Source organism: Heterocephalus glaber, unplaced genomic scaffold (genome assembly GCF_053883595.1).
Source record: "Heterocephalus glaber isolate CG9 unplaced genomic scaffold, H.glaber_assembly_v1.0 deba00001454, whole genome shotgun sequence".
NCBI lineage: Eukaryota > Metazoa > Chordata > Mammalia > Rodentia > Bathyergidae > Heterocephalus > Heterocephalus glaber.
Window position 1 is genome coordinate 14,070,350 of NW_028258303.1, and position 24,390 is coordinate 14,094,739.

The following is a 24,390-nucleotide window of genomic DNA, read 5'->3' on the forward strand; positions in this document are numbered from 1 at the left end:
TTACTGTCCATATTTCTATCAGCATTTGGGTCTTCTGAGCTCTGATCAGAATCATCCATTAGACTCTGCTTACAACATTGTAGGGCTTATGTAGCCCACATTTTCAAACCTTTCCAAACTTCTCCCATGGACCAGTTCCAAAGCCTTCTAAGCCACATGATCAGGTAGTTACAAGGATGACACCACTCCTCATAACAATTTTCTGTATTCTTCAACTTTCCCATCACTGGGACACAATACTCAACACTTACAACTTAAAGAAGGAGAGGATTATTTTGGCTCATGGTTTCTGGGGATCCAGTTCATGGGTGACAGACTACAAGGCAGAAACATCATGGCAGAAGATTGTGGCATGGCATAACAGAGCTCCTTAGTTTATGGCAACCAGGAAGCAAAGCAGAAGAACAATGGTGAAGAGCAGGGGCCAGTGACCAGGTATAGTACCCAAGGTTATATTTCTGGGATCCCCTCAGACACATCCAGAAATGTGCATTACCAACTTGTAGGCAGCTCCCAAGCCAATCAAACTGACAATTAAGTTTAATCTCCACAGTAGTATTCCTGTAGTATACTCACTTTAATTCCTTCAGGGATATATCAAGGAGTTGTATAGCTGCGTCATATGGTAGTTCTAGTTTTAGTATTTTGAGGAACATGCACACTGATTTCCATAGTGGCTGTACTAATTTATATTCCTACTAGCAGTGTAGAAGGGTTACTTTTCCCCAAACATTTCATTTTTGTTCTTTATTCTTGTTGATAGCTTTTCTGACTGGGGTGAGATGGAATTTCAGTAGAGTTTTGATTTGCATTTCCCTAATGACTAAATATGTTGAATATTTTTTCATAGATTTAATAGTATCTTTCATTTTGAGAAGTGCCTGTTCCAGTGGTGGTGAACCTATGGCCTGCATGATGCATCAGACTGTTTGTTATCACTGAAAGTTCTAGAAGGTTCTCATCATTGGTCTATTCATTTGTTCATTTATTGATTGGGCTATTTTCTCATATCCTGCAGGCAGTTTCTTTGTTCTGTTGGTTTTCCTTCCTGTGCAGAAACTTTTAAATTTGATGTAGTTCCACTTGTTGATTCTTGCTGTTATTTTCTATGTTACTGAAGTTCTATTTACAAAGTCTTAGCTGGAGCTGGGTTTGTTGACACACATTTGCAATCTCAGCACTCTGGGAGGCTGAGGTGGGACCATCACAATTTTGAGCCCATCCCAGGCCACTTGGCACCATAACTACTTAGCAAAACTGTCTCTCTTTCTCTCTCTCTCTCTCTCTCTCTCTCTCTCTCTCTCTCTCTCTCTCTCTCTCTCTCAATAAAGGAGGAAGAAGGGCTGGAGATGTTGTTTAGTGCAAAAGTCCTAGGTCAGTCCCTAGTAATGACAAATAAACAAATAAAAACAGACAACTGTCTTTCCCTGTGGCTATAAAATGTTTCCACTATGTTTTTGTTTTTAAAAATTTTTTTGAGACAGGGTTTTCCTATGAAGTTCAGTCTGTCATTGAACTCACTATGTAGCCCAGGCTAGCTTTCTGATTGCTGGGATTACAGGCATGTGCCACCATGCCCAGCCTACTATGTTTATCTCTAGCAGTTTCAAAGTGTCATGTCTTATACCTGGGTCTTTGATCAATTTTGAATTGACTTTTGCACAGATTGAGACATAAAATTGAGTTTCAACCTTCTGCAAGTAGGTATCCAGTTTTCCTGTATCATTTGTTAAAGAGGCTGTCTTTTGTCCAAGGCATAGTTTTGGCTCCTTTGCCCAGAATTATATAGCTATAGTTGTGTGGTTTTATTTCTGTGCCCTCTATTCTATTGGCCTATATGTCTATTTTTGTGTCAGTACCATGCTGCTTTTCTTACTATGGCTTTGTAATATAATTTGAAATCAGGCACTGTGATGTCTCCAGACTTGCTATTTTTGCTCAGGATTGCTTTAGCTATTTTGTATCTTTTATGTTTCCATATGAAGTTTAATATTTATTGTTCTAGTTCTATAAAGAATATCATTGGAATTTGATGGGCGTTGCATGGAATGTGTAGGTTCTTTTTGGTAATATGGCTATTTTAACAATATTAGTTCTGCCAATCCAAGAACATGAGAGGTCTTTCCATCTTCTAGTGTTTCCTTCAATTTCTTTCTTTGTTGTTACGTAATTTTCATTATAGAGGTCTTTTATGTACTTTTTTAGGTTGATTCATATGTATTTTAATGTTTTTGAGAGATATTGTGAATGGCATTTTTCCTGATTTCTTTCTCACCTTGTTTATTATTTGTGTGTTGAAATAGTATTGATGTTTTAAATGTTGATTTTTGTATCCTGATATTTTTCTTATTGCCATAACCATCTTGCTTTTATTACCAGTAATTATCAGGTACATAGGTTATTGAGGGTGTTCTCTATGTGATTAGAAGATAATTGGTTATACAGAGAATAACAAGTAAAGTTTAAAAAAATATGAAAGGAAGGGTGTCATAGTAAAGTGCAAGCTTGTAGGAGTTTTATTTAAAAACCAAAGGCAGTATACACTACATGGGAAATAAATTGATTAAATGTGTCAAAATGATCTATCTGCTTTTCCTTTATTGGCTGCTGTGACCACTTGGCATTTTTTGTGACCTCGGATGGTTGGCTTTCTGCTACGTTGCCATGATAGGCACAGGTGTGATATTAAAAGTGTTTGACAACAGATTAGGACAGGGCAGCACCCAGTGAGAGCAGAGGCCATCCTGAGATGACTGCTGGGACTGACCAGTGTGCAAGTGTTTGGCACCTTCCCTTGGTGAGGAAAATAAAACAGAGAAACACATTTTTAAAACTTGGGGCTTTTGCTTATTTAATTCCTAGGAAAAAGTCTTAGGTATAAAGCCTTTTTTTCTTGGTTTTAATCATGTATGTGTTTCCACTGACACTGCCAAAGAAACTTATTTTCCACAAAAGTAAACATTAAATCAATTCCTTTCTGAAAAATATTATCTAAATTCATAGAAAAGCATTAATATACTGACTATATGAAGAACTCTAAGTATTATACATAGAAAGGTATAAACAGCCATCTAGATAATTGCAAAGAAATGCAATTAAATATAAGAAAAGGTGTTTCATCTCACTAATGAGCAAAACAATGCAAATTTATAAGATACCTGTATTTTATTTGGTTAACATGTTCTATGTGTAACTTGAGTGAAGTACTTTTATCTTATTTAATACAAACACAAGTCTTGTAAGGTAGACAACTTCATAATGTGCATTTAATAGATGGGGATATTGAGCCTCGGGGGATTTAATATGCCTGAGGACATAGCTAATAAGTAGTGTTGAGCAAAGAGCTATTTACCTTTTGAGATTTGCAAAGATTAAATGATACATAACAAAATGAGCTGGGTGAAATACATACAAAGGATGTTCATAAGTCTGTGTAGGTTTTATTAATAATGGCAGAAAAGAAACAACCTATGTCTTCAAAAGAGGATTGGCAAAATATCTAAGGATATACTCATGCAATGTAAATCCACATAGCTCTTAAATATACTGAGTTTGATCAATATGATGTGTCTTACAAACTCAGGATATCATATTATTCAGTGGGAGAAAAATTCAGATTACAAAATATCATCTAAACTATTACCCTAACTTTGCAAAAAGAATTATCTTTAGTTAAGCAGACAAAAATATTTGAATGTACATGCTGTGGTTACCCTTGTGGAGAAGTTATATTATAGCAAAGCCTATCAGTTTATACTCACATATGTGAATATTCTTTTTTAATATAAGTATTTGAAGCCTGAAAAGCAACAAATATCATTACAGAGTGAGACTGACAAGCCAGAAGAACGTATGTAAATTGCAAAAAGGAGGATGGAGAAGCCACATCCACAAGATGAGTGATAGAAGATTCCGTACCCAGAGTGAGGTTACATAGGAAGAAGACACAACCAGAAGGGAAAAAAGAGAAAGGAGAGTAAAGTGGAGGGAAGGAAAAACAGAATAAAGATAGACTAGAGAACCAGTAGAGCAATGTAGCAAAGATCATCAAAACCTGAGGGGCAGCAAGAAAGGTCCAGTTGGAGTTTTGCTGATATTGTAGCTAAGGACAGGTAAGATAAGAGCATGGGCTTTGGACTGAAGCAGCAGAGCTTCAATTTTCACATGTTCCCCTGTGTGTCCTGTCCTCCCTCATAGCAGGGTAAGGCCATGCAACTCATTCTTGTCACTGGACTATGAGAGGAATTCCAAGGTCCTTATGCGTTGGATTGCCTCCTTTGTTACTCTGATGTAGAGGTAGTAGATATTACGAGTTTCATGATGGCCTAGGTATAAAAATGTGTCACCAGTGCCCAAGGCCGGTGTGCGGGGGCCATCAATGCCCAGAGGCTAGGACGTGACTGAGGAATAAACTTGTGTTAAAATATTGTGATTTGCGGTTTCAGCTATTATAGTAGCTAGAGTTGCTTGCTTTTATTTATTTTTGTTGAGGCAGGCTCTCACTCTGTAGCCCAGGATGGCCTCAGGCTTGTGAATCTCCTTCCTCAATCTCCCAAGAGCTGCGATTACAGGTGGTGCCCCTGCACTCATTTCAGTTGCTTGCTCTTAATGTGCTGTCATGTGTTCGCTGTCTGACTTTGGAAATTTTAACTTACTGAACATCAGTTATTTTACTGGACAATGCAAATGATAATAGTATCTATCTTCCAGAGTTACTGGAAGATTATCTGGGAAACTTTATGGCATTAGTCCCAAGGAATTCAATATCTATTCACTGTTATCATTATCATTTACAGGGAAGTCTATAAATAAATCTCCCAATATGAATAGCAACAGGGCAATTACATGCAAAGAGATCAGAGCAGGGCAGATTTGGGCAGATGTTGCTGGGCACAGTAACAGAAGTTGTAGAATCTGCACATGTGTAGAAAGAGGACTGAGGATATAGACCCAAACGTCTCTGGGTAATGAACTGTAGCTTCCTGTCAGAGAAGCACTTGTTGTTTGAATGAAGCACTCATTTGTAGAGGTTATCTTATAGAGATAAGCTATTTATGAATACTTACTGTATTAATCACTGCTTCCTAGAGGAATGGAATCAATAGAAAATATATATCTAAATATGCAAGGGGATTTACTAGGTAGGTTTAGAGGATCAGAGTCTGGAGAGTCCACGATGGCTGTGTGTGGGATCAGAGGTGGAAGAATCCAAAGTGGCCACTTGCAGGCTGATCTTGCAGCTGCTTAGCTCAAGATGATGGAAGCCATAGAACAAGAGGGATCAAAGATGCAGCACCAGTCAAGCTCACTGTAGAGTCACCACTGAGTCTTCATCAGAGGCTAAAGAAATGGGAGACTGATGTCAAAGAGGATAGTGAAGACTGGAGGTCTTCCAAACATGGGAACACTTCCTTCCTCTTTCCCTTTGTATTCTTTCCAGGCCACAAGCCTATTGGTTGGTGCCACCCACATCCTGGGTGGGTCTTTGATGGCCTAGATGTCAATCACTCACAGACACACCCAGAACTGTGTCCCACTAATCTGCTAAGCATTTCTTAATCCATTCAGAACAGTCATACTTGCATATCCATAACAATGCTTATACTAAGTTATGCTAATATAATTTCTTTGAACATTTCAGTTTCAGCGACCATAGGTATCAGATATGCCTTTGGGTCATCCAGGTGATCTTGAGGCAGGGATTCTCTGGGACTACCTGCTGTCTTACCTAATTTGTATAGAGGGAGGACCAGTGTCAGCTGGCCAGTGAATGTCCTGTGGTGGGCTGCTGGCAGAGGTAATGTACATACACCCAATAAATATAGCACATGTTGAATTCATTCTCCCTCCTTCCTTCCTTCTTTCATCTCTTCCTTTAAAAAAAGGATAGCCCATTTGCATTTCCCAAGTATAACAGATGTCTTATTGAGAGCCTTTTGGGTGCTATAATTGTGAGAATTTTTATAAATAAAACCAAAGTGTGGATTCTGGCCAGAATAAATTTTTTTGTTACTCCTAGTTAGTGGTGACTACAAAACTGCTATATAGGAGGGGGACAGGGGCAGCAATCTGGTTTGTCAGTGTGTGTTCCAAGCTGAGTTTGCAGAGAACTTCACACGGGCCTGAGAAAATGTCCACTTTCTAAGAAAGGAGAAGGTCCCTTATTTGGGAGCAAGTTAAGGCCCCCAGCCCAGCTTGCTGCAGCTACTGCTTGGAGGGACTTATTTTTTATTCAGTCTATTCTCTCAGCAAATATGTACAGAGCCCCTACCTGTGCTTGAGATACAGAAATGAGAAAGTCTCTGTCCCTAGGATCACCACAGCCCAATGGGGAAACTGAGGTCCACTCGCATGATTCCTGGCTCAAGAATTATAGACAGATTATCAGAGGGTCCCCGTCCATTCTGGCTAAATGGTAATACTCACAGGGACCTGGCAGTTTCAATTTACAACGAAAAGCAAATCTTCCAAGTGGCTTCCACGTGTTTTAGAACGTGGGCCTGTTTTACCGTGTTCTTGAAGCCAGGATACAACTGGGACCCCTGCAGTCTTAAGGTGGTCAAGGCTACTACAGACTCCGCTCTGACAGTCTGGCCCACACCGCTCAGCTGAGGGAACCAGGACATCTCTTCGCTGAGCAATTTGGAACTCAGACAGCATCTCTCCGATGCAACCTTTCCCATCTTATAAAATGATTGAGCCTGGCCCAGCTATTTTTATTTGGTTCTATAAAAATAGCTGCTATCTGTCAGTCTAGGCTGGGAATCAAGGCCTTTGCTTTCCAAGTGCGAGCCCGGGTCTTTGGCGTTTGGGGGCGCAGGCGGACCCGCCTGGCCCAAACGATGTGGCATCCACTCCAGCGCACGTCTGGAGAGGTAAAGGTGCGTCTGAGGTGGGAAGTTTCAGCATCCTCCCAGGCTGCGGGTCCCAGAGTGAGAGAGGAGGGCCCCGCAGGAGTGGCGGGTGATGGGGAGAGGGTATGCGCTAGGGTTTGGATGTGGGCACCCCCTGGTCACCCAATCGGCTCCTCCTCGGGTGAGCGGTGTGGACCCAAGTCAAGGGCCTCAGCTGTGCCTGGGTGAGGACCACCCCACCTGCTTCACCCCTCCCCTCCCTCCACTTTGGGTCTCGCCCTAGACAAAGCCAAGCTGAACTCCAGCCGCAGGAATAAGGGGATCAGGTTGCTCTTCTCGGCCTCCGCTCCCTCCTCCCCGCGTCTCTTACCCACGTGACTCTGGAGTCTTTGCTCAGAGTCCCCGGGTCCATTTTCACACAGAGCAAGGGGAGAGGAAGGAGGCGAGGGAGGCGGAAAAAGGCGGAGCGTGTGTCCTTTAAATGCTGGGATCCAGACGTGGACTTCGGTGCGTTTCCGGGCTCGCTTGCCCGGATAGTGCTGAGTTCAGGGGTCTTTTCCAGCCTCTCGCTCTTTGCCGTGCACCTCACTCACACTGTGGCTACTCCTCCACCTCAGCCCTGCGGAGCAGCTCCGGGGTGCGAAGGGTGCGGTGGGCGTGGAGTGGGGCGGGCCGCGCTCCCTCAGCCTCCTCTGCCTGGCCCCAGTCTGCTGCAGAGAGCGCGGGCGAGGCGTGGAGCCGCCGCGGCGAGGCGCAAAGTTTCCAGCCCCGGGCTGCGGAGCGCTAGGTGGCCGACCCCAGAAGTGGGTGTGGGCAGCTCTTTGCCTGTGACTCTCTCTGGTGACCCTGTGCGGACCGAGCAGATCTGCCTAACTTCAGAGCGCGGTTCCGAGGACCCCGCGGGAGGGGCTGAGCGCGGTTGGAGCCCTGGGAGCGCGCAGTGCCGCCGGTGACCGGCAACTTTCCGGCGACACTTGGTCACGGAGATCGCCGTGTCTGCTTCTTGTTTCCCAGCTCAGCCCGCGCTGTCCGGCGGTTCTGCAGAGCTGGTGAGCGCCCGCCCGGTCCAGGAGTACCCTGAACCCCCGCGGCGCCCCGGGTGGCCCAGCGCCTCGTCCTCCTCCCGCCGAGGTCCCCGCGCGCTGCGCTGCTCTGCGCTGCGCCCCAGCTCTCGGCACCGAAGCCCCGCGGCGTGGCCGAGATCGGATCCTTGGATGCGGAAGGCTGCGCTCCCCCTGCGCGAGAGCCGAGACAGCGATGGATGCCCTCAAAATGTGGCTAGGGGTGGCCTTAGCGCTGGCGGAATTTGCAGTACTACCTCTTCATTCCGAAGGTAAAGCAGCGGCGACGTGTGTGTGTGTGTGTGTGTGTGTGTGTGTGTGTGTGTGTGTTCGTGCAGTTTAAACTGCGCAGAGGATTTTATGGCGCTGTGCTTCGTGTGGAAGTTTTTGTTTTTTGTTTGGGGCGGGAGGCGAGAGTTTTTTGTTTAGGGAGGGAGTGGGCTTTTTCCTCAATAGATTGCTGCTACTGATTGATTTGCACCGCTGCCACGGCCTCCCTTTTCCCCTTAAGTGCGTTTGGGTGTGTGGGTGGCCTCGGGAGACTGGAGTCCCTTTCTTTCCACATCCCCCTGCCGCCAGAGGAGAAGCAACTACTCGGAGCGGAGATGAGGAGCGAGCCATTGCTCCTACCTGGGTGAACACACTTCTGCTCCTGTGAAACATGAAATTCTACACCTTAAATCTCCCTCCTCTCTCACCCGGCCCGTGCCTGTAAGTCTCCCTCTAAAGTCCAGTTAAGATTTTATAACTAGCGGGTCAAAGCGGGTTCTGGACGTAGGCACTTGCCCTAAAATAAATCTCCCCTACCGAAAAGCGCGAGCCTGCCTTCTCCCCAGGAAAAAAAGTGGTTAGTGAGAGTTTGGGTTCATTATCTTACTTCGCCCTCCGCCTCCCGCTTTTCCTCCCTGACTCCGACCTACTTGTAAAACCCGAGAGCTGAGGACGGGAAAGAAGACGATGAGAGTTGTCGCCATGATATTAAACACAATTTAGGCTCAGCCAAACAAATGGATCAATAAGGAAACCGAGACAGTGTGGGGTCACGAGATGCCTGCCAGGCCGGGGGGCACCAGGCGCTGGGAGCTCCCACCTGATCGGAGGAGCCGGGAAAGTGGCCGGGTTAGTGCTTCAGGAGGGGGAGGGAGTCGAAGTGTGGGAGAAACGACTTAGTCCTCAGCTCTGGGCTCCCCCTTCCCCTCCCTCTCCATTCATTATTCATCTGGCTGCGGGGAGAGGGTTCACCGGCTCGGCTGCAGAGCAGCGCCTCGGCGGGGGCAGGGGCAATGGAGGTCGCAGGAGGACGAGCCCAACCTTGGGTCGGCTTCCAGCCCCCGGCGTGGCGCCTTCTCTTCACTCGCAGTGAAGGGGGAACGGGCCTGGAGTGGAAATGCGCGCACAGCCTCGAATCCTTTCCTGCTGGTGAAGTTGTGGCTTCTTGCATCCTGCTGGGAAGTATGAAGCGCGTGTGCTGTCCCCGAGAACCATGCTCCTGGCCTGCACACCCTTCTCCCAACCTGTGAAGTTGGTCGTGTATGTGAGCTTGTATGCATACTTAAAAAAAAAAAACCTGCAAGGTTTGATTATAATTAACCAGATGGGAGAGTCAGCCCAGGGCACCCAAACCTCAGCTAAGAGCTTAGATAAACGACAATTTCACGTCGTGGCAGTTTCTTATTTAGAATCTTATCCCAGAAAATGTGCTACACTCCTGGATTGCTCACCAGGGGGCAGTTGGAATGATTCAGTTTCTTAGAACCTCATCTCATGAAATGACGAAAGCCATTATTACTAAGGGCCTATAGGGTGCGCTGTTTGAAAGTTTGGTCAATACAATGGGCACAATTTAAGAACTGCCAGAATCTTTTGATGGAAGTTAGTGATACTCCTTCAAAGATTCTTCAAAGATCTCTCTCCTGCCCTTAAGCTTTCTGTAGCTTTATAAATTGGATTGCTCCTACATTGCTAGGTGTCTACGAGTTTCCATCCAAGTTAGTATGTTTATCTAATAATGAATGTAAACATCTACTGAGCACATATGAGTTGTGATCAAAAAATGTGTATGTTTAAATAAAAAAAGTTTTACAATAAAAGACACATCGCCATGAGCCCCCCCCCCAACACACTTGTCCCATTGTTCCTGCCAGTTTCTGCAGCAGTCCTGGAAGTCTTCTTTCATAAGTGTCTTTAGTCCCACAATCTAGATGGCTGCCTCGATGTTCTGAATCAGTTCAAAATGTTTATCTTTCAAGGTCATTTTGACTTTGGGAAGAGCCAAAAGTCACATAGTGCAGATAAAATGAATAAGGTGGATGAGGACACACCATAATATTTTTACATGCCTGCCTTTCCGTTGTCTAGCATTTGGGATTTACATTCACTATATGTTTGAGTAAAGACACAAAAGAGGACTTCCAGAACTGCTTTGGAAAGTGGCAGGAACAATGGGACAAGAGTGTTGGAATGGGGGGGGGGTAATTAGATGGGGATTAATTAATGACAATGTGTCTTTTATTGTAATGTATTTTCGGAAAAAGATTTTTAACATTCACCATATTTTTTGATCATCCCTTGTATTATTTTGCCTAACACTATGTTAAGCACTTTACATGTTTTATCTCAATTTAAGTAAATGATCTCAGTCCCACAGACAAAATATCAGTTGTCATCTGATGAGATCTTTGGTTTCATTCTTTTAAAATTAAGAGCACTGAGGTCAATGATAGAAAGCCTAAGGATTTTAGAAAGTTCCTCAAGTTTTTATTATTAATCATTATGGAATAATGTTTTTTTTTGTACCAGGGATTGAACTTAGGACCTTGCACTTGTGAGGCAGTCACAGCACCACTGAGCTAAATCCCTGGCCCTATGGAATGATTTTGAAAATTGGAAAAGAGGGCCAGAGATTTAGCTCAGTGGTTCTGGTGCCTGCCTTGCAAGCACAAGGGTCCCAAGTTTGATCCCTGGTACCAAAGAAAAAAAAACATTGGAGAAGAAACATTCGCATGTGCTTCTCTTAGTGAGATACACTCTGATGCTTTTGTATGGCAGCTCATGGAAGAATTTGTTATTTTCTTCCCAGTGCTCAGAGATCATGTCATGCATGTTTCCAGTATCCCCTTTAATACCTTCCCTAATTATAGCTGAAAAAAGTGCATCCTTCTTGATTTTGCTATGTACTTACTGAGGAATTAGGATAGGATCTTAGTCACTTTCCTTGTCACTGAAGCACAATGCTGACACCAATAAATTAAAGGAGGAGAAGTTTATTGTGGCTCATGTTTTCCATCCATAGGTGGCTGGCTCCAAGGCAGGAAGGGCTTGCTGGAAGGGTCTGGCAGAGGAAAGCTGCCCACATCAGGTTGGCCATGTTCACAGCATGGTGGCCATGAAGGGAGGTGTGATGGAGGAAGATACTGTATACCCTTCCAATTCACACCCCCAGTGCACACTCAGCCACTGAGCTCATCACTGGATGAATCTACCCATGAGTGTAGCACCCTCATGATCCATCCACCCCTCAAACACATGAGACTCAGGGGAGACATTTCAGATCCAACCCATAATATATGGTTCCTAGTTATTTTTATATCTCCAGCTCAGCCCTTAGCACATAGTAAGTGCTCAAAAATATTGGTCGGATCAACAAGTATTACCAAATCACTCCTTTGAATTAAGCTTAACTAGTAGACTAGCTCCTATGACTAGCCTTATGATTATCTGATTGACTTTGAACAAACTACTTAACCACTGAGCTAAATCCCTGGCTCTTCTGTCACTTTTTAAATGAAGAATTCACCTATGTGATAGCTGTAAAATACTTTTGTTTATCATCATGCGTAGAAAAAAAGAAATCATCTTATTTGTAATCAATTGCAACTTTCATGTTCAAAATTTTATTGTAATTATTAAAATAAAAATAGATTTTTGTTAGCAAATTGTTGGCATTGTTACTTTACATTGTTCTACACTGCCAAACTGATAAACTACTATGATTTGGGACTTAATAAAATCAGTAAGTTACAGGGAAACTTCTACCATAGGTGGTTTCTGAATCAGAGAAACTTGATGACATTTTATGGAGACACTCACCTTGAATCGTGTTTCTATGTGCAGTCCTGTGAGGCTGGATAGACATGGGCTAGTGAAAGACATTAGATAATTGAACTGCAGTCAGTGTCCTGTCATTGCCTTGTGATTGAAGCCAATCCCACAATCTCCCAGGCCTTTCCTATAAATGCCATTAGCAGTTTACACTGGAAAGGATCACTTTATAGACAATGTGTTTTATTTATATGTAGGTCAGCATTTTTGGTTCCGCTCTTGGCTGGTGAGGAGCTCAGTGCTTAAAAGTGAATATTAAAGAAAAGACATTGGCCAAGAGAAATAGCCTCTCTCCCCATCTTTCATTCTACAAGCCTTTATCGAGGGCTTGTGTACCTGGTGCTATGCCTGGTGGGAAGATACGGACATCAAAAACAAAAAAAACAAACAACACAAAAAACTTATCCTACTAGCCGAATTTGCATACCTCACAATATAAAAAAAAATCCCAGCAGTAGAGATGGTCTTTTTTGGGTTTCCCAAGATCGAAATGTTACCTATTCCAATTGATTGATACTGATTGCAGCTATGTTGTTTTTGGCTTTTAAAATTACTTTCTAATAGAAATAAAAAGGTGATATATTGTCAAAAGCTCTTGTTTGAAATATATTGTATTTTCATTCCCCTCTGGGATTTGGGTATTAGACATCCTTTGGTGAGGAAGCAGTCATTCATACAGACTATTCCAGGCTGGGGTGGTACCACTCAGCTTTGCTCATATGCAAGTAGTCATAAAGTACTCTACCAAGTGGCCCAGAAGAGGGAAGGGGACTACCACATAGCAAAGTTGGAGCCTTATGCCAAATACAACAGTTCAAAAACAGCCCATTTTCATTTTAACTATTCTGTGAATTGATCTGAATCCTTGTTGACAGTAATGCTAACAGAGCTGTCGGGTCAGTCCGGAAACAATTCTATTTTAACTATTCCAGAGTGTGCAGGGCCATATGCTGAATTATAACACAACATAAAGCTTGAACATTTAAAATGCCAACTTGGTCCTGATGAGTCATGTTTTTGTGATACCCTGCTCTCCAAATCTTTTCAAATCTTTATGGTTCTATTTGCCACTATTTCTTTCAATGCATGGGTCTGACATTTTGTGGCTCTTGGATTTAACTTCTCTAATGCAGTCAGTTCACCAGTTACAGTTTCTATAGTGAATAGTTTCACGACATAAGTACTGGTACAAATTGTACCTTAAAATTTTCCTGAAAATAGTAACATTTTTACAGGTGTTTCATAAAGGAGTACATTATAATCTACAAAAAGGCTTCAAAAACGGACATCTATGTGTTTAAATTTTATACTGACACATTTTGCCCATATGACCTGTAAGCAATGAAGCCAGCATGCAGGAAGAAGAGCTGTCAGGTCTCAGGACCTTGGCTTCCTTCTTGACCCTGTGCAATTGTTTCACCCTGCAGAGCTGCACCCCCCCTTTCTCACAGGCCACAGGGTATAGGACTTAAATTAGCTGACACTTCAGTTGTGTTCCATGCCCTGAAACTGGCAGTGTCCTTAGTTTGAAAACTCTTGTTTGTTCTTATTTTTCTCAGTTTCCCTTTTCTAGATCTTACTGTATGGCTACTGCTGAGAGTATATCTCAGTGGTAGAGCATTAACCCAGCATCCACAAAGCTCTGGGTTCAATCCCCAACACTGCCAGAAAAAAACCCACAAAAAACCTCACATTGAGATGGAATTTCCTTTGAAGTTTAACCAAAGCCATAAATGTAAACCTTCTATAGACTGCAGTTATTCTAGTATACCTTAAGAAAAAAAGATGAGTGGAGGGAGTAGCTTTGTTTGTCATATGATGTGAATGGTGGATTAGTGAAAAGGCCTCTGCCCTCATCTGAACCAGGAGCTGCACCCAGCGCCCAGTATCAACAAACTCCCGACTTCATCTGCTGGTGGGTGTGCAGCCTGCCATGGTGTGGGAGAAATATGCCTGCTCTGGACAACTGCATCTGGCTTTGGGTGGTGATAAATGTTTGATAGCACTGGGCATCACACTGGAATGCTTTATTTTCTCAAGAGAGTAGAAATGAGGTTTTGGAAACTGTGTTAATGGAGACTCATAATGCAGCTGCCTTCCGGGTAGAAGTGTTCTGTTTTAGGAAAGCCCTCAGAAGGGAAAGCTTAATTCTTTTGGAATTGTACAACGTAGAACAACCCAAATTGAATTATTTCTCTTTCCTAATAATAGACTTTATCAGCAGCCACATCATTTGGCTTAAGTTTGTAGCAGATGTTTCGCTTGAGCAAGTATGGATGTGATGTTGCTCTCTGTGAGGCTTTATGCTTTCCTGTTGCAGGGAAACTTTATAATGTCCGTCTCAACTTCCAGAATGGGTTTTGATGTGGATGCCTGGTTACCTCTTCAGGTGCCTGATTTCTTTGGGCACTTTGAAAAGTCATTGATCTTGCAAGTTAACACTGTGAAGAAGAGAAATAAAATTAATGATGTGCTGCAAAATGAAGTTTTGGTCAACAACCAACCAGATACAAAACCTTGGTCCTGGAGATTATATTGCCTAGTGATGTCAGAGGCCTCTCAGTTGGTGTAACTGTGCTCTGTGATGCTCACACAACAGTGAAATTGCCTAATGACACATGTATCAGAAAGTGTCTTCGTTATTCTGCGATATGTGACTATATCAGATGATAGCCTTATTCTGAAGGGTAAATATTGGGTTTTTTCCTAAAAATTAAATTTTTTTATTCTAAAGATTATGTATATGGAAAACACCACGTTGTACATGATAAATACATAAAACTTTATGTCAATTAAAAACTACTGTGTGGTAGATTTTTCATGGTTTAGCCATTAAAAGATTAGTGGTCTGAAAAATAGATTTTCTTAAAGTATACCTAAGTGATGATGATCTTATTATAATTTTAAACATTAGAACTAATTAAATATCCATTTAAGCAATTTAGAAAGTGAATTATTTTGATATATATTGATTTGAGATATATGATTATTTTATATCTTCACATATATCCTTTTTTCTTATGACATACTGAAAGTGAAATATTGTCTATGGAACAAAATTTCTTAAGGAAAAATAAGTCAATTAGGAAGAGTTTTCCCTCAAGGCTTTATCTCAAGTTATTCTTATTTGAATGTCAAGGACATGAGAGTCATTTTAGTAAATTTCCTCACAGAGATCTTTGGTCCAGTCCAGGTGTAAATAGTCATTTTCTGGAAATATCGTTCTTAATTCCATTATTGGTGGGGAAAGTAGATCATTTCTTTCCTGGAGAGTTAATTTTTTGAGACTTAATGGAGGATCTCTTAGAGGCAAGCACAATAGTAAATAAAATATGTCCTTCTCTCTTTGGAAACCAACTGTGGCCCATTGTCAAGATGTGCTTCTGCCTTGGTGTGCATATGCGGTTTCAGCTAGGTTTGTAGCCTCCATGCCAAGAAGAGATGGTAGCATGCTACACACTTGTGTCTAGGTGAAATCAAAACAGCAATTGGTCAAGAGTTGGCATGTACTTTATTAAAATTGGGATTGCAATTTTATGTTGTTTTAAAATATAAGACTGAAAGATTTATTGTATTATATGTTAGTTATTCAGAATATATGAATTGTACAGTCAAATTCAACCTTCTTTTCCATTTGGAAACGGATCATCTATTTTTTTTCCCCATTTGTTGCCTAATGGTGCATCTCGTCATAAGCAGTCCATCAGGAAAAAAATGAAGTGAAAAAAAGTGTTGGAGGTCAGGAACTCAATAGAAGAGTTCTTCTCAAATAACTACCATTTATACTGCTCTAATAAATGGTTTAATATAGCCAGGAGTGGTGGTGCAGGCCTGTAATCCCAGCACTCTGGGAGGCTGAGGGAGGAGGATCACAACTTTGAGCCCAGCCTGAGCAACTTAGGGACTTAGTAAGACCCTGCCTCAAAATAAAAAGTAATAAAGGTCTGGGGATGTAGCTCAGTGTGAAGACTCTGGGTTCATTCTTCAGTAAAACACCACACACACACACACACACACATACACACACACACACAGACACACACACACACACACACAAAACAAAAAGGCTTAGTCTCTCCAAAGGGGAACATACTGCATTAAAGGCAGGAAACAGGTATTTGGTGTTAACCAGATACCTAAGTAAATGCTTACTATGTGAAGACATGGGGAGTGCAAAGAAGTTTTTCCTTTCCTAAGAGAATCTATATAGTGTTGTAGGGTAGATGCAACATTTCCACATGCTTAGCAAGGATGCCGCAAGGAACTATGCAAGAGTGAATTCACAGATAAATGATTTCAGCTCACGATGTTATGAGCGCAAAGGAGGAAGAACATAATCCTGTGGCCTGGAAGCATTTCATGAAGGAGATAGGATCAAGTTCAAGTTTCGTGAATAAACCAAGTGCCCCTTGTAGGAAATGAATCAAAACCATTTAAACATGAAATCTTATCATGGGATTCTAAGCTGGCCTCTTGAGTTGGACTGGAGAATTTGTAGAAGCATAGAGTAGGAGAGTTGCTTGGATCAGTAAATTGGAACTGGATTATAGAGGCTTTCCTGACTTATCACAAAGGAAAATATGCTTCGTATTTATAGCATGCCATTATCAATGCATTTATTTTAAAATTTAAATAAGTTCTAATGATGCCTTCCTTCATGTGTGTCCAGGAAATATTGTTTTGGTGTATGGGGTTATTTCCCCCCAGGGAAGAACGCTTGAGCTTTTTAAGTTTTCGGAAAAAGCACTTTGCTGCTGTTGACGTGTGGGGATGCAGTTTTAGCAGCGAGCCTGCTGGGGCAGCGCCTTGTTGGTTTATTATGCATGATGTTAATTCTTGCTTTGTTTTTCCCCACAGGTGCTTGTGTCTATCAGGGTTCGTTGTTGGCGGTAGGTCATTCTTAATATATTTGGTTTATTTCTTTTGAATGTAAAATGCTTGATTAAAGTTATTGAGTGAGTGAGGTGATCCTATCATTGTAAATATGTTTATTTTTCTTCACAGTTTGAGAATTATCCCTCATTCTGGCACAATCAGCTTCAATTACTTAATACCTCTTCTAGAGGAAATTAGTTCCATTCGGGAACTCAGGTATTAGAAGAGAAGTTCAGATACCCAGCACACAATTTGCATTCTGTGGCTGTCCTTTGTGTTCTTTCATTCAGAGAAAATTAGATCCCATCCTCTTGTCAGATATAAACTAGGACACAATTTGTTTATATTCCTGTTGCAATTGCTTCCTGTCTTGATCCCTCTCAAAAAAACCCAAAAACACATTATTATTAAATTCAGCAGAACAGGGAAGATTCCTGATTGTTTCTTAGAATTATCAACTTAAGTTTTGGTAAATTAACATTTTATCTCTGACCCTCTGGCATATAGGGGAGAATTGATTTTGAATTTAATGTCAGAATGACTTGGGGGAAAAGCTGATGCAAGTCTCGTGCATTTCTTTTCATTAATAATGTACGATGGTGCATAACAGTGTGTTAAAGCCTTATTGAAAAGACTGTCTACACTTCATCAACTCTAATAAATGGTGTGACAAGTCATTCTGCACCATTTTTATGTTGGTTTAATAAATGCTGTAATAAAACAGAGCTGAGATGACTGGGAAGGGTTTGCTCATTTACATCACAACCTGCTAGTGACATACGTGATATTAATAAATCATCACAGATTATCCTTGTGGTGTTGAAATAGATGAGTATTGTCAGAACTATCCGACAGTCTGGATAATAGTAGATGTTTGAGGTAATATTCTTAAATCTGGTCTTTGTAGACTAGTGTTTCTTCTTGATATTTTTCTCTTAAAGAATCAGGAAGAAACCATTTTCCTTCTTTTTGTCATTCCATGCCCTTACAACCACATATTTCTTTCTGTTCATTCTTTAATACATTTTAGGAATCACTTTAAAATCAAAGTACTCTGGTAAATCATCAGTTTTAAGGAGCAAGGGTAGATACAGTAATCTGTGTTAACGCAAAGAGAATTGCTTAGGGTATGGAGTTCTTCATGGTTTTTCAATATACTCTTGTAACTGTTGATTCATCTGATACTTATAATAGGCCAGTGAACTCAGCTGGCTGTGAATTATTTTATACCCTCCCCAATTTTAGTGGAGAACCACAAGTGTGTGTGTGAGAGAGAGAGGTGCAGAATTTACTAAATGTCATGGACCAGAACAAGATAACCTGTCTTCTTTCTGTCCCATCTCTATCTGAAGAAGAGTAGTTAGGGCATCCACCATACTTGACTTTGCTATGTGTGCTTGCACACTTGAATATGAAAGCAACATGTTTTTGGATCAAAGAAAAGGAGAGAGAGCTTAGCCAACTTGCATCTAACAGAAAGCCTTGCTCCACTCTGTTCTGTGCCCTTGCTGATGCTAGGGATTGGGGCTGCTCACACTGAGTGGGGACACCCCTGCACCTGTACACTCCTGAACCCTCTAAGTGGCTTTGTTACCTACCAAGGCTCTTCTACCTTTGTTTCTAACCCTCCTCAAGCCTGAAAACTTAATAGGGTATTTTTGCAGTTCAATCAGAGAGATAATAAATTTATTACAATAACAAAGATTATTATTAAATGCTTATTTATTGAGCAACAACTAATGATCTGCTATTCTAGCTACTGGAGTGCTTTAGCAAACATAAAAATTCCTATCCTCCTGAAGTTCAAATTCTAGTGAGTAAAATATATAGAATGTCAGATAGGAATCTGTTAAAAACATACACAATGTAGTGGTTGGAGGATAAAAAAAGACTCTGGGGGACCAGGGTGGCTTCTTTAACTAGGGACATAGGGAAGGCTTCACTGAGAAGGTGACATTTGTGCAAACACCTGGAACAGGTAATTCTAAGAGCTTGTCTTGTGGCTATCTGGTGCAAGAGGGTTCCAAGAGGGGAACAGCAAGTGTTAATCTGAAGCAGGAGCTTGCTTGTCATTTGAGGAAATATCTGGAGGTCAAGTAGCAGGAGTGTGTGACCTGTTGGTGGGGGTTGGCAGGAGAGGAGGTCAGAGATGTGGGCAGGGGACAGTGTTGAACCTTGGACAGACTTTAGCTTGTCCTTTCAGAAAGGTGGATGAGCCATGGGAAGAGCCAGAGAAGAGAAATGACAAGATCTGACTTATTGTTTAATTAAACTGCTGAAATGGGAATATAACAAGAAAAACCGTTCTTGTTTCTAGGGAAACTGTTGAATACTCTAAAAAGACTCTGTAGAGGTGAGTCACTAAAAAGTTGCTGTCAAATTAAGTGTGGGAGAAACAGCTATAAATGATTGAGGGAAAACTTGGAAATCTAGAGAGACTCTGTGTTTAGATTTATTTGTAACTATTTTAAATTCTCTTTCCATGTTAAGGACATTAAAATTAGAAATGGGGCTGGGGGATGTAAGTCAGTGATAGGGCATTTGCCTGGCATGCATGCAAAAAGAAATAGGGAATGGTAGATGATGCATTGTGGACATAGTTTTAATTCTATAATTCCTTGCTGCTCTCTCTCTACCTGTCCTAACAGTGAAGAAAGGCATTGCACCCACCTCAGGGAAACTAGGTGTTTCAGTCAGTGCTTGCTAAAGAAACAGATTTAATGCATGATATACAAATATATAAGAATTTACAAGATTGGCTTACAGTGACCATCCAGAGTCAGGTGTGCAACAGTGCCAAAGGACTGTCTGTGCACTGGAGGGCCAAAGGATCCAGTTGAAGTCCTGACACTCAGTGCAGTGTCTCTTGCAAGTTCATAGCAGGAGGCTGAAGGGTCTGCAGTAGAAGGCTGATGGGTCTATGTTGGAAGCCAAGAGACAACATCCAAGGTGAAGGTGAAGACTGGAGCTCCTTTGAAGAAACAGAAGCTAAGCTTCCTTCTTTGTTTCCCCTTAATACCATTCAGGCAACAAGCCGCCCTAGGATGGTTCTTCTGTCCTCAGGAAATCCCCTCAGCCACACCCAGAACTATGCTGATCCAATTTAGTTGGGCATTTCTTACTCAAGTTGATATAATCAGTTAACTATCACACTGGACAAGGAATGTGTGCTTATATCTTTTGAATGAAAGAGTTTGAGAATGTTATATTGTTATTATAGGATTTCCCGATTAAACAACTCTGGGTGAGAGGGTTTTGGCTGTAAAAGGCATCACACTGCAGAGCTGGTGGTAGATTGGTGGTTTAGTGCCCCTGTCCTAAAACCTTATGATTTTGCCCATGTCCTCACTATTTTAGAGGCAGTAGTGACTTCAGAGAGCTTATAGTTCAGAATCTCCATTTTATAGACAAGGAAACTGGAGCAGGGATGGATGTGTAGTTCTTGGTGTTCATTCAGCTTCCAAGTAGGTGACCAAAAGTTGAGTTAGTCATCTTGAAAATGGTGGCATTAGCTTTATGCAGAAGAATTTCATAAAACACGTCAAGTAGATGATGTGGATTTAGGCACCTGTTGGTAGTTGCCTACTTTCAACCTGTCTTGTGAAAATTCCTCTTGTTGGTATCTTTTCACTTGTGTCACTTGTCGCTTTGGAAGCTACAGATACAGTAGAACATTCATGGCTCTGGCTGTCTGATGACCTGGTTGGAGTTATTCCTCCTCTGCTGGAAGCTAGCTCTGTGACATAGGGAAAGTTCTGGAAACTTCTATTGCCCCACTGTGAAATGGGGAGAAATAAAGCCTCCAGCAATGGGATTTTGTAGAATAAAGAAGACAGTTGCCACATGCAATGCCTGGAATCTGCTTTTTTGCTATAACAAAATTCCTCCTTATCAGTCAATAAGAACAAGAGAAAAAGACAATGATTAAGTCCCTACTAGTATTTAATACTCCCATTAATGCTAGGAAATAGGTATTGTCTATGCAAATAAGGAAGCTGAGGTTCAGAAAGTATAAATCACTTGTCCAAAGTTACATAACCAGGAAGCGCTATTGGAAGAGAGAATTCAACTCTGGTTCTGACTCTAAAGCCCTTCTGTTTCTCACACCCAGGCCAGTCTGCTTTTGCTCAGAGCACAACTAGCTTATTTCACCTTCAGTACTATATCCCCACACTCCTCCCTGCTGCATCTGCCATGCAGTTGTCCCTGCCAATCTTGACCCCGACCTCCTGTAGAAGCCAGCTGTCCCTGGCTAACCCCTTCCCATTTAGCTGAGACTCTCCTGCACTGGTGCAGATCCATTAAATTCACCACATGATTCAAGAAGCATTTAGAGGATCATTGCATCTTAACAAATAAGTAATATTGTGTACTGTGTATGTGTGCATGTGTGTGTATGCCTCTCAGTATGTTGTGTTTTCCAACTTTGACAGCTCTGTGACTTGTAGTGAGTGACATTCTGGGATGATTTGGTTTTAAGACATATGTGGTCATCTCTTAGCTATGTACTGGTATCAGCTGTCTCCCTCCTTTCTTTAATGCTGTCTCCTCTTTCTCTTCTTTGTATTGGTCAGGTCAGAAATTGCCAGAAGGGACCAAAAATACCATAAGAACCACTAAATAATCTATTTTGGGGTATGTTTCTTGCTCCACAATATGCATGCACTTTTCAAACACTTGAGACTTTCTCCAAGGCAGCCCTTGTGGAAGATAGTGTGACTATCTTAGATGAATCCATCCAAGGGAAGCAGCAAATAGGCTTAACTGTGGCAGAGATATCCGGTGTGAGGAGGAAAATAAATTTTTATATTTCAGAGCTTTCACATATCTTGTGTTCTTTCCCATCTATGTCAAATAAAAAGAAATTATCTGTCTTTCTGCTTCCCATCACCACAAGCAAACACTTCTTTATTAACCTCTCCCTGGGGATGGATGGTTTGACCCTTCACCTCAGTGTTTTCATCTGTGAAATGGAGGTGAACAATTTCTTCTACAGAGCTGTTGTGAAGGTGAAAGGAGATCAGCATGAAGTACTTCTCCCAGTGCTCAGTAAACAGCACTAGTCCAGTGATATTGTGGTCAAAAAGCAGTTATGACTGACAAAGGTGGACAAAACTACCCTTTTCCCTACACCAAAAGAGTTAAGTGGTGGGATATTTCTGCTTGGGATACTTTTGTTGACCTATACTGACAAAGTGAATCAGGAAATACCAACTTTTCACAAAATCCAAAGAAAAAATTTCAAGGATAACAAAAGTATGGTGTGTTTGCTGTATATAGTACACCACAGCAGAAAGATCCAGGTTTGGAGGTTGAATCCTGGTACTACAACACAACTGCTGTGTGGTCTCACCTGAGACACTTTCTATAGCAAAGGCCCTACTTTCTCATCTGTATATGGCGATTATGCTCCTCCTGGGGTCACTATGAAGACAGAGAACATGCTTGCAGCAGACCTCAGGACTGAATCTGGCAAGGAATAAGCACTCCATTGTTTAGATGGCAGCAAGATGTCAGAGTAGAAATGACTGAGTGTTACAGGCCCAGCAACCTTGGTTCAGGTTCTGGCTCTGTGATTACTACGTAGGGAGTAGTTCATGTGAATGAAACCAGGCCCCAGTTTTTAAATCTGTGAATTTAGAAAATTAGATTTGGCCCTGTCCAAGATGCCTTAGGCAGTGTTGTGATGGTGGATGCTAACTGTGGTCCAGTATGGTAGCCATGAGCCGCAGGTGATGACAGAGCACAACTAAACTGTGGCTGGCTGCACTGAGGAACTGAATTTTAAACTTTAATTTCAGTGAATATTTGAATTTGAATAGTCATCTGTGGCTACTGGCAGCTATATGAGACAGTACAACTTTAGAGCTTTAAAATTCCTAATGTCCTCTAGGACTTAAAGTTTAAATATAGTTTCATGGATGGTTATCATCCCAGGTGAAAACTTACTATAGTGTTTTTAGCACTTGTGGGAAAAGTAGCAAGGAATTTGTTATATTACAGTATCTCTGCTTACTGTTTGTTTATATAATTTGAACAGTTCTCAGATAATCTCTATTACAATGCTGTCCATATTGTTCATTACATTTTCTGGAATAAAAGAAAAGGGTACCATTACCACCTGCAGCTTAAGCTTACATATTCCATTAAAATTTTTACAAATTTTTAATTTTGGGTCTTTGGTCAAAATCTGATGCGCTCATGGGAGTGTTATCCATTGTTTATATTGTAGCAGGAAAGAATTGAGGCCCTCTGGGCCAATTTGTAGATATTGTTTCCTAGAGTTAAGGAGACTAAGAAGCAAAGTTCTTTGGCACCATGGTCTTTTTAAAAATTGGTGTGCTATATGCTCCTTTCTTTTACTTGAAAACATAACATCAAAGAGCACCCCATAAAAATGAAAATTTCCCCAATTTTCATTTGCACTTATATTTACCAACATGCTCAAGAGATTTCAGGGAGAAGAGAAATGAAGAAAGTTTAGAAGCACCCTCTGTAAAGTCCTGAGAGTCCTTCTAAACACTTAATGCATCTTGCTCAGTGACTACTATTCAGATGTCCCAGACTTTATACCAATGAGTGAATTCTTGGCTTCCTGTGGATAATCATCCAAAGGAGGAAGTAATACCATCATTCATTCCTTAACTTCCCAATTTTCCTAAAGCATATTGGGTAATTTCCTGATACCCTTTTATTAGGTTATCACAAGATATCACTGTCTTTTTAAACATCTCTTGTCCTTCGTTTTTAAATACTGAGTATCTTAAGTGGGGAGGCCACTCTGTCTTAAATGTAGATTCTTCATCAGAATGTACATATTTTGTGGTAAAATTTTCTATTTTTTTTTGCAACACATTACTGTAGTAGGTGCTGGCATAAATTTAGTGAAATAATGAGCTTCCTTTAATTAGAGGAATTCAAGTTGAGACTAGACAAATACCATGAAGAATAAGACAGTGATGGCTTTTCCATAGGCAATTCTAATCTGTGTTGTCTCTATGAAGACTAAAGGTTAAAGCTGTGTATTTCTGTGTCCTGTAGAGAGGGTGGGGACAGTCCCCTGCCTTGAGTGTGCTTTTCTTCTAAGGGAGCCGCTGTACCCTTGGGTCTGGCTGGGAAGTTCCTCGGATGATTCCTTTTTCCTTGCTGGAGTCTTTTAAGTCATCTATCATTGTCTTCAGTCATCAATCAGATGTGTTGCTTTTCTTTTTGGGAATTTCTATCTTCTTAGACAAATTTAGAGAATGGAATAATGCAAGAAATTTTGTGTTTTATATGATGAATACTCCATATACCTTTTCATTCTTACTCCTATTCTTGTGGAAGGAACAGATGTTTTAAGTTAACAAATACATTTCTTAGGCTTTGTTTTGAATTTTGAAGATGCAGCTGAACTTGACATCTTATTTATTTGCCCAGACGATGCTGTGTGTGATCATATTTCTTAATTTTTGGGTCAGGCTGTACATTTCTACCACCTTTTATTTAAACATTTGTGC

The 24,390-nt window shown here is 41.3% G+C and overlaps 1 protein-coding gene and 1 long non-coding RNA gene across 9 annotated transcripts in view; both read left to right on the forward strand.

Annotated features, from left to right (window-relative positions):
• The first annotated feature begins 7,275 nt into the window (after positions 1–7,275).
• Fras1 (Fraser extracellular matrix complex subunit 1) overlaps positions 7,276–24,390 on the forward strand; it is a 444,408-nt gene continuing 427,293 nt past the window's right edge. For 7 of the 8 annotated variants that reach the window (XR_015452892.1, XM_087215884.1, XM_087215887.1 and 4 more), the window contains exons 1-2: positions 7,501–8,187; positions 16,874–16,905. Coding sequence is in view for 7 of the 8 variants with exons in the window: in XM_087215884.1 (XP_087072010.1) it covers positions 8,112–8,187; positions 16,874–16,905 (108 nt within the window). In the remaining variant the exon portion in view is untranslated. The other variant, XM_087215885.1, reaches the window with a different exon arrangement.
• LOC147827149 (uncharacterized) lies at positions 8,194–11,850 on the forward strand. The gene is made up of 2 exons (XR_015452895.1): positions 8,194–9,445; positions 11,208–11,850. It is a non-coding gene; the product is annotated as an uncharacterized LOC147827149 (long non-coding RNA).